The sequence below is a fragment of the Nicotiana sylvestris genome, unplaced genomic scaffold (assembly GCF_000393655.2).
Source record: "Nicotiana sylvestris unplaced genomic scaffold, ASM39365v2 Un00086, whole genome shotgun sequence".
Taxonomy (NCBI): domain Eukaryota; kingdom Viridiplantae; phylum Streptophyta; class Magnoliopsida; order Solanales; family Solanaceae; genus Nicotiana; species Nicotiana sylvestris.
Window position 1 is genome coordinate 25,884 of NW_027184422.1, and position 10,166 is coordinate 36,049.

Below are 10,166 nucleotides of genomic sequence, written 5' to 3' on the forward strand. Positions count from 1 at the left end.
TGGCTATTTAAATAATAGTAATATTCAGTTGACGAAAAAGAATAAAGTAATATACTTTAAATAGACCCCAGACGCCAAGAATGAATGAAAAGGCTGCTAGCTAGTGTAAAGTCTAGTAAGGCAACTGGGAAATGATTAGGTGCTTTTGATCAATTACATTAACTAGTCTCTCACCACTATATATACTTGTCCCTTAATTCTCTTCCATTTAATTAAGTCAACAACTGAGAGTTCCTTTCCTTCTTCCTTAAAATAACAAAAACAATACTCTCATCTTTTATTAGCAATGGCCTCAGCAGCAGTAGCCAACTATGAAGAAGAGATTGTTCGCCCCGTCGCCGACTTCTCCCCTAGTTTGTGGGGTGATCAGTTCCTTTCATTCTCCATTGACAATCAGGTTTGTTCTTGTAAGCAAGGTTAATTTTATTGAACAACATTAGTTTTTCTAATTTCATTTTTTAAAATACATTATAAATAGGTTGCTGAAAAGTATGCTCAAGAGATTGAAGCATTGAAGGAACAGACAAGGAGTATGTTGTTAGCAACAGGAAGAAAATTGGCTGACACATTGAATTTGATAGACACTATTGAACGCCTTGGCATATCCTACCACTTTGAGAAAGAAATTGATGATATTTTGGATCAGATTTACAACCAAAACTCAAACTGCAACGATTTGTGCACTTCTGCACTTCAATTTCGATTGCTCAGGCAACATGGTTTCAACATCTCTCCTGGTAAGTTCATCATGAAACACACCTTTAATATTGTTGTTAAAATTATTATCCATTTATTGAAAGAAGGTTAACTAATCTTGAGCTTTCTTTCTTGAAATACCAGAAATTTTCAGCAAATTCCAAGACGAAAATGGCAAATTCAAGGAATCTCTTGCTAGTGATGTCTTAGGATTATTGAACTTGTATGAAGCTTCACATGTAAGGACTCATGCTGACGATATCTTAGAAGACGCACTTGCTTTCTCCACTATCCATCTTGAATCTGCAGTTCCACATTTGAAATCTCCGCTTAGGGAGCAAGTGACACATGCCCTTGAGCAATGTTTGCACAAGGGCGTTCCTAGAGTCGAGACCCGATTTTTCATCTCATCAATCTATGAGAAGGAACAATCAAAAAATGATGTGTTACTTCGATTTGCCAAATTGGATTACAACTTGCTCCAAATGTTGCACAAACAAGAACTTGCCGAAGTATCAAGGTACGATATATAAAAACGATGTGGACCCTTTTTTGATTGATCATATCTCAAGTATTGATGTTAATTTATTATGTTGCAGGTGGTGGAAAGATTTGGATTTCGTAACAACACTTCCATATGCTAGAGATCGAGTGGTTGAATGCTACTTTTGGGCATTAGGAGTTTATTTTGAGCCTCAATACTCTCAAGCTCGCGTCATACTCGTTAAGACCATATCAATGATTTCGATTGTCGATGACACCTTTGATGCTTATGGTACAGTTAAAGAACTTGAGGCATACACAGATGCCATACAAAGGTATGAACTTCATCAGTTCACTTATTCTTTGATAGTGAATGTCGTTGTGAAAAGAATAAGACGAACTTCTACTCATTATAGTTGTGCTCTTTCAAAATGCATGAGTTCACCTTAATTTTGTCATCCTACAGATGGGATATCAACGAAATTGATCGGCTTCCTGATTACATGAAAATCAGTTATAAAGCTATTCTAGATCTTTACACGGATTATGAAAAGGAATTGTCTAGTGCTGGAAGATCTCATATTGTCTGCCATGCAATAGAAAGGGTATGTTTGTGCTATGTTTTTTTCCTTAATTCATTTCTCACTTTGTTTTACCTTGTGTACGTCGTTTAGTGATCAAAAACTTGATACAATTCAATCAAATTTTCTAACACTTGAACATATATATTTTGTATTCGCAGATGAAAGAAGTAGTAAGAAATTATAATGTCGAGTCAACATGGTTTATTGAAGGATATATGCCACCTGTTTCTGAATACCTAAGCAATGCACTAGCAACTACTACATATTACTACCTCGCGACAACATCGTATTTGGGCATGAAGTCCGTTACAGAGCAGGATTTTGAGTGGTTGTCAAAGAATCCTAAAATTCTTGAAGCTAGTGTGATAATATGCCGAGTTATTGATGATACAGCCACGTATGAGGTATGAAATGTATCTCAAGAAATTATATGATATTTAGACAAACAAAATGTTGCGACAACAATTGAGGCAATATAAAAGCTAACCCGGCCCCTAATCTATCTGCCTTTCAGGTTGAGAAAAGTAGGGGACAAATTGCAACAGGAATTGAGTGCTGCATGAGAGATTATGGCATATCAACAAAAGATGCAATGGCTAAATTTCAAGGAATGGCTGAAGCAGCATGGAAGGATATTAATGAAGGATTTCTTAGGCCCACTCCTGTATCTACGGAGATTTTATCTCGTATTCTAAATCTTGCTCGTATTGTTGAGGTTACATATATACACAATCTAGATGGATATACTCATCCGGAGAAAGTCTTGAAACCTCACATTATTGCCCTGCTTGTGGACTCCATCGAAGTTTGAGCTGCCAATTGTTGCTCATCTTAAAGAAACTTCATTCTTCTGTGTTGAGAAAGTAGTTATATATGTTTTTTTAAATTGTATAATTAAGTTGTTAGGAAGCTGGTTTTGCGATTGTGCAGTGGACTTCCTAACTAGGACCTCCTTGTAAGAAGTAATCTTCAAGTGTTATGAATTCACTTGCATTGCGGAGAAATCTTGTTATATGAAGCATGTTATGGGAGTCTCTTGTGACCTATTTTTTAGTGTATGAAGTAATCTGAGCCTTTTGCTCGTCCTTCCTTAATTAGTATTTCTTTTTATCATACTTGATCTCACAAAAGGTACATATATTGTATCCTTTAAATTAAAAGAAAATTCTAACAATAATACGACAAATTGCATAAAGTCATTGTGGGGTTGAGATATAAAATATTAAATAGATCATAATAAGTCAAAACACTAGATAATAAAATTCAGATTGCATTCAATATATATATATATATATATATATATATATCTTGAATAACAAATTTCGATGGGAAAAGAATTATTCATGTAAAATATATTATATATTACAAGAATTATACAATTTAGAAAGGAACAGAACCAGCTCAATGGAGAGCATACTGTTATTTTCAGTCAATTGTATATAACCATTTAATACTAAAATTTCAAACACACTAAACATATATGTGTTCATGCAACTTGAATAGAAAATTTTGATGGGAAAAGAACTACTCATGCAGCATACACATGTAATGCCAGACTATTCACTAAAATAAATTAAAACAAACCCAACTCAGATGAAGAGTGTACCGTTAATTTATGTCAAGTGAACGACATAATTAATATCTCTAGTTCTATTGATCCAACATATATACTCAGATGGAGAGTAAGTACATGATATCACTCACTAGTATTTCACCTAATTAGCTTACAATAAATTTATCCGATATGGAGGAAGACCTAAAGTTAACGGGTAAATTTATTACTCACTTAAAATTAATAGTAGAAGACCATAGAAATATATTTCTATCACCACTTAATCATGATTGCCTTTTAATTACAAAATTGATTCAACCTTTAAATTCAGATAGAGAGTCAATACAGGTAATCAATAACTAGTAACTTTACCGATTGGGTACATAATAAATTAAATTTATGTGATATGGAGGAAGACTAAAGTCAACATGTAAATTTATTATCTCACTATAATTAAAAGTGGAGACCATACGGTTTAACTGCTATCACCACTTGATCACAACTACGAAATTTTTTCTAATGATTAAGTTCCATAATTCCAAAAAATGCTCAAACCCATCTAAACAGTCTTAAAACGCTAAAATTAACGTTTTTCACCGCACAGCAGTGAGTATCGAACTGGGCTGTTTCTCATAAACCTGCCAAATTTTAGCTCAATCGGAGACCGTTATAATCACAATCTCCAAAACTGCGACCAAATTTGGGAAATTGCCATTTTAAGCACTTTTAAAAATTTAAAATACGGAAAAGGGCCAAAAATACCCTTAAACTATCGGAAATAGATCACTTTTATCCTCCGTTAGTTTTAGGTATAAAAAAGGTCCTTGCCGTTAGTTTTTTTGGCTCACTCTTACCCTTCACACTAATAGACGTCCAACTTGGACCGAAAATAACATAAAAATAATATACTTGCTGAGGTGGATGCTTATTTGGACAAATTTCTCAATTTTTATCCGTTTCCTTCCTTCCTCGTAAACCTGATAACTAGTGGAGATACTTTAAACAAGATACCTACCACAACATCCAAGAAATCACTTCATCATCTTTCAAAATACTTACATACCTAAATATTACTTCTGCATTTTTCATCTTTGATTGCTAAAGAGAAACCTATTGCAAACCGCTTTATTGTGATGACCTGATAGGTCATCTAGTGTTTTAGAACCTAATTCTATATTTCGAAGCCTCAAATACCTTATTTTAGTCTTCCTTAATTTGCATGCACAGTCTGGGTATTTTTCCGAAAAGCTTTTACGTTAAAAACTGATAAAATATGAAAATTTTGCCTTAAAAATCTATTTGAGTTGACTTCGGTCAACGTTTTGAGCAAACAGATATGGATTCATGTTTTGACAGTCATGGTGGATCCGTATCATGATTTGAGACTTGGACGTATGCCCGGAATCGAATTGGGAGGTCCCTAGCTCGAGTTATGAATATTTGTTGAAAATTAAAAGTCTGAAAGTTTAATGGTTTTTAAGAATCGATTGATGTTTGGCCTTGTATATATCGGGTCCGTATTTTGGTTTCGGAGTCTAGTACAGGTCCAATATAATATTTATGACTTGTCTGTGAAATTTGGTGAGAAATGGAGTTAGTTTGACGTGATTCGGACGTCCGGTTGTGAAAATAGAAGTTTTAAAGCTTTCTTGAAAATTTCATTCGATTTGGTGTTCAATTCGTAATTCTAGGTGTTATTTTGGCGATTTGATCCTGTGAGCAAATTCGTATGATGTTGTAAGACTTGTGTGCATGTTTGGTTTGGAGCCCCCAGGGCTCAGGTGAGTTTCAGATAGGCTACGAAGTGTTTGAACTTAGAAAAACCAGCAGTTGATGCACCAGATATGCAGACTTCGCATTTGCGAAGAGGCAATTTTGCGAAGTTTTTGATCGCATTTACGATCCTTGCAGTTTGCATTTGCGAACACTGGGTCGCATTTGCGAGGTCAGCAAGTTCAGCCAATCTTCGCATTTGCGAAGTCTTTTTCGCATTTGCGGGGTTCTCAAATTGTCGAAAATGCGACACCTGCAACTGATCAAAACTTAAGTTAGACGAGATTTTTCCCCCATTCATCAAATTTTCAAATCCTAAAACCCTAGAGGCGATTTTTCCAAGACCATTCTTTCCCCAAAACATTGGTAAGCGATTCTAATTTATTTTCTTTCAATCTTTCATTACATTTCGCAAATCTTCAACATAAAATCTAGGATTTTCCCGGTGGAAATTGGGGGTTTGGGTAGAATTAGAGATTTTTGAGAAATTAGAATTTAGAACTCAAATTGAGGCTGGATTCCAAGACTAATTACATAACCATTCTTGGGGATGAATGGGTAAATGAATTTTGATTCGAACCTCGAATTTTGACCAAATGGTCCCGGGATCGATTTTTAACTTTTTGGGGGAAAGTTTGGGAATTCTAAATTTATACGTTCTAATTGATTCCTTTAGCAATATTTGATACAATTGAGTCAATTGTGGTTTGATACGAGTGGTTTGGAGGCGAATTCTAGGGGGAAAGGCCTCGGTAGAGCTTTGAATTGACTGCGGAGTGAGGTAAGTGCCTTGGTTAACCTTGACTTGAGGGAATTAGAAACCCTCAGACTATGTGCTATGTGAATTTCATGTGAGCGGCGTATATGCGAGGTGATGAGTGCTTATACGCTACCGAATTATCTGTTTTTCCTGATTTTCCGCTTTTACTTAATTGCTTCCTTCTTTGTCTTAACTGTTAAATGCTCTAAATATTTTCCCTGCTTAACTGCTACTTGTTAATTAATGTCTTCTCCTATTCATTAGGTTAGCTCTTTTTTATAGTTTCACGAATCCCTGCTAGTTGTTAAATTTGACTTGCTTGTAGCTTTTAATTGTAAATTGCTGGATTGGTCTCGCTGCGCAGTATTACTTATGTAGATTCTTATATTGTTCAAGGTTTCCATTTTGGTTCAGTTTGACATTTATTTATCGTAAAGGTTTGGTGGTTTGAATTGTTAGCTTGACAGTGTACATTGAGTGTTTGATTGGTGGGATCGGGTTGCACGCCGTAACAGGTGTAATAAGGGTGGAATGATATGGTGGAATAAGGGTGGATATATACCATATGGTAGGATTGGGTTGTACGTCGTAACATGTGGAATAAGGGTGGATTGATATGGTGGAATAAGGGTGAATATGATACTGATATTGATATATGGAGGGATCAGGTTACGCGCCACAATAAATTTACATATATGTTTTCTATTATTGATGTTATTTCGGTGAAATAAGGGAGGATTTGTGTTGTCTGGTGGGATCGGGTTGCGCGCCGCAACAACATATATGTTTCCATTTCTTGAGCTGTGTCGGTTTTCCGGTATTTGCATTTGAATTGTAAGAGATTGGTAATTCTGGACTACGTTGGTTTATTCTTGAGGCTGTGGTTATCTTTTTCAGTTGACTGTTAGATTCTGTTCCGTATTTTTATTATTCTGTCATTATTATATATATTGCGTACAGGTTATAGTGTAGGTGACCCGCGTTAGCCTCGTCACTACTATGTCGAGGTTAGGTTTGGCACTTACCAATATATGGGTTCTGTTGTACTGATACTACACTCTGCACATTGTGCAGATTTTATAGTCGGTCCTAACAACAATTATTACCGTGCTCGGATTGGATATTTGCAGAGACTTGAGGTATGACTATTTAGTTCCAGCAACTCCTGGAGTCCCCATCCTCTTTCTATTTAGCTGTATATTTTTATACAAACAACTTTCTATTTACTTCAGCCCTTATATGTATTACTCTAGAAGCTCGTACACTTGTGACACCAGGTTCGGGGATTTGTAATAGATGTTTGGATGGTTTAGCTTCCACATATTTCACTTAGAATATTTCAGGTACTTCAGTTCTTTAAGGGTGGATTGATATGGTGGAATAAGGGTGAATATGATACTGATATTGATATATGGAGGGATCATTTCCATTACTTGAGCTGTGTCGGTTTTCCGGTATTTGCATTTGAATTGTAAGAGATTGGTAATTCTGGACTACGTTGGTTTATTCTTGAGGTTGTGGTTATCATTTTCAGTTGTGACACCAGGTTCGGGGATTTGTAATAGATGTTTGGCTGGTCTAGCTTCCACATATTTCACTTAGAATATTTATGTTACTACAGTTCTTTATTAATGTTATTAATTAAACTGTTAAAAGAAGTAAATTGTTCTAACGTTGGCTTGCCTAGCAAGTGAAATGTTAGGTACCATCACGGTCCCGACGGTAAAAATTTTGAGTCGAGATATGCATCATATAGATTGGTAAGATATGTGAAAAGTGAACGAGGATTAGGCATTCTTATGAGCGCAGATGGTGATATGACTTTGAGGGCATACTCTGATGCAGACTAGGCAAGTTGCCCAAACTCAAGAAAATCAGTAACCGGTTACTTAGTGAAGTTTGGAGAATGTCTAGTTTCGTGGAAGTCAAAGAAGCAGAATACAGTAGCAAGGAGTTCAGCAGAATCAGAATATAGGAGTATTGTACTAACAATCTCTGAATTGATCCGGCTACTGGGAGTATTCAAGGAGCTGGGAGTTGAACCTTCTACCCCAATTCAGTTGTTCATTAACAGTAAAGCAGCGATGCATATAGCTAGTAATTCAGTGTTTCATGAGCGAACCAAACACATAGAAATTGATTGCCTTTTTATAAGGGAAAAGGTACAAGAAGGATTAATTCACCCTGTGTATGTCCCAACAGAAGAACATGCGACAAACTTGTTGACCAAAGGACTTGGGAGTGTACAACATCACCACCTGATGTCCAAGCTAGGTGTTTTGAACATTTTCACAACACCTAGCTTGAAAGGGGGCGTTGAGATGGTTAGAATGACATCTGGTGAAAACTGTGAAGGTGAATGCTTAGAGGGTGACATAAGTGGTTCGGTGACAGCTGTGCATTGTAGCTTACTTAGTTAGTGGAATATGTGTTAAGTTTATATATATTCATGTGTGTAGTGTTTTAGGCAATTTAGCTAATGCAATCACTCTCATTCTTCTGCAATTGAGCTTTGATTACTTCCAGAACTTTCTTCTTCTCTCTTCGATACGATCTGAGCTTCAATACTACACACTTCAATGGTGGAAATTAACACGACTCGCCCGTTTACCACCCCTAGGCGTATCTTGGAGGGGTTTCATGGGGCACGTGAACCCATGTTCCCCTCCCTAGATCATATGTAGTAATGTTATATTTTTTTTAAAAATATTTAAATATATGTGTGTGCACCCAAGCTCAAAGTATCATATCGTGCAATGGTTATCGGATGTACCTCTCTAAGTGGATTATTAGTTCAAATCTCATGTCAATCTTGTTGAATTTTTATATAACTTGGCGCCCACGGGAGATAGACATGTTAGGTGTCACTTTTTGCGTATTAATTAAGTACTTCTTCTTTTTCTTTCTTTCTTTCTTTGATTTATTTTTTTAAAATTTTACACTTTAAAATTCCTATTGTTCTTTTGTTACCGTAAAATTTTATATGACTAAACGAAATATGTATATTAAAACTAGTAGCAGTAGATGAAGTAGCATATAGTCAATGGATTCAACTAATCCCAACATTTTCAGCGGGGAGTATAGAATATATATATTGATATAGATGTAAGAAAATTACTATATAAATATTAATATTGAACTTATAATTCCAAAAGTATATTGGGTGTAATTGTAAAACTAAAAGTTGAACCCCTAAAATTTATATTCTAGATTCACCGCTTCGTAATAGTGCACCCATCTTTAAAAAATCCTGGATCCGCCATGACTACCAGTGCCTTTATCTTAAATTTTTGTGCTAAAAATTAAGCTTTCTTTCCCAAATTACTGCATTTCATTTGGCAGAAAATGCTAATCTCAAGGCCAAGATTGAAGACGTCAACAGCACTCATGCTGACTTGTCCAAGGTACTCTCATTAGAGTGATATGCTTCTATAGGAATTGATAATCACGTACTTATCCATTCTTGACGTTCATTGCTTCATTACAGGAGCTTCAGTCAGTTCAAGGTCAACTTATATCTGGGAGATCAACATGTGCTAAACTGGAGGTTATACTTCTGACACTTCTTTCCTTTTTGAACTTAAATTCTAATTCTCCCCCCCATATCCTATATCAGTGTTGTCAAAGGCTAATATAAGGCGCACTTAAGCCTTAAAGCTCAGGGAGGGCACTTCCCTTCACTTAAGCTGCGCTTCAGTGTAGGCAAGGCACCAAGACGTGCCCCTTACTGACCACGAGTTCTATCTTGAATGGAGCAATGCTAGACTATATTAGTCTTTTGAGGAAAACAATATAAAAGAATTTGTTACTTTTCTCTTGAATGACATGTATATTTTCATTTTTTTTGCATTGCGCCTTTTTTTAACTAAATCCCACGCTTCAATTGCGCTATGCGCTTAAAGCCCCAATTGACCTAGAGTGCTTTTTAGAGCTCTTCACCTTTGACAATACTGTCCAATATCAGAACAATCAAATCAATTATGTCTCAATTCAAAACGTGAGATTTTATGGCATCTTCAGGCACAAATAGCGGAGCTACAAAACGTGGGGGTTTCTGTAGGTGGTTTGGATGCTGCATGATAATTGAGTTTAGGACTAGTGGGTGTTGTTGAAGATTGGTGTGGGTGAAGGATGTGGTCCTTCTGTGTTGGAAGTTGAGAGGTAACATGTTCATTTGTGGGTTTTGAAGAGGAAGAGTAAGTTGTATTTATTGAAGGTAAAGTAGAAGTGGAGGTTAATGATGGAGTTTCAGTAGAGTGTGAGTTATTAGAGGTTAAGGGATGCGGTTGATGCGAAAAGGGTTGGGATGGTGTAAGTG

General features: G+C 36.0%; 1 protein-coding gene and 1 long non-coding RNA gene across 2 annotated transcripts; both read left to right on the forward strand.

Moving 5' to 3' along the window:
- Window positions 1-204: 204 nt before the first annotated feature.
- Window positions 205-2,809, forward strand: LOC104212056 (5-epi-aristolochene synthase 3). The gene is made up of 7 exons (XM_070165710.1): window positions 205-397; window positions 479-737; window positions 841-1,216; window positions 1,296-1,514; window positions 1,646-1,784; window positions 1,922-2,167; window positions 2,278-2,809. The coding sequence occupies exons 1-7, from the start codon at window positions 287-289 to the stop codon at window positions 2,572-2,574; spliced, it is 1,647 nt and encodes a 548-aa protein (XP_070021811.1). The 5' UTR covers window positions 205-286; the 3' UTR covers window positions 2,575-2,809.
- Window positions 2,810-9,186: 6,377 nt separating this feature from the next.
- Window positions 9,187-9,884, forward strand: LOC104230142 (uncharacterized). Its single transcript, XR_711816.2, has 3 exons — window positions 9,187-9,252; window positions 9,336-9,395; window positions 9,869-9,884. It is a non-coding gene; the product is annotated as an uncharacterized lncRNA (long non-coding RNA).
- Window positions 9,885-10,166: the final 282 nt, after the last annotated feature.

What these genes read in the sequence shown, in the direction of transcription:
- LOC104212056 (XM_070165710.1), top strand. Translation starts at nt 287, where the DNA reads ATGGCCTCAGCAGCAGTAGCCAACTATGAAGAAGAGATTGTTCGCCCC. An exon ending in GAACTTGCCGAAGTATCAAG is followed by an intron (nt 1,217 to 1,295) that starts GTACGATATATA and finishes ATTATGTTGCAG; the next exon opens with GTGGTGGAAAGATTTGGATT. An exon ending in TCTGCCATGCAATAGAAAGG is followed by an intron (nt 1,785 to 1,921) that starts GTATGTTTGTGC and finishes TTGTATTCGCAG; the next exon opens with ATGAAAGAAGTAGTAAGAAA.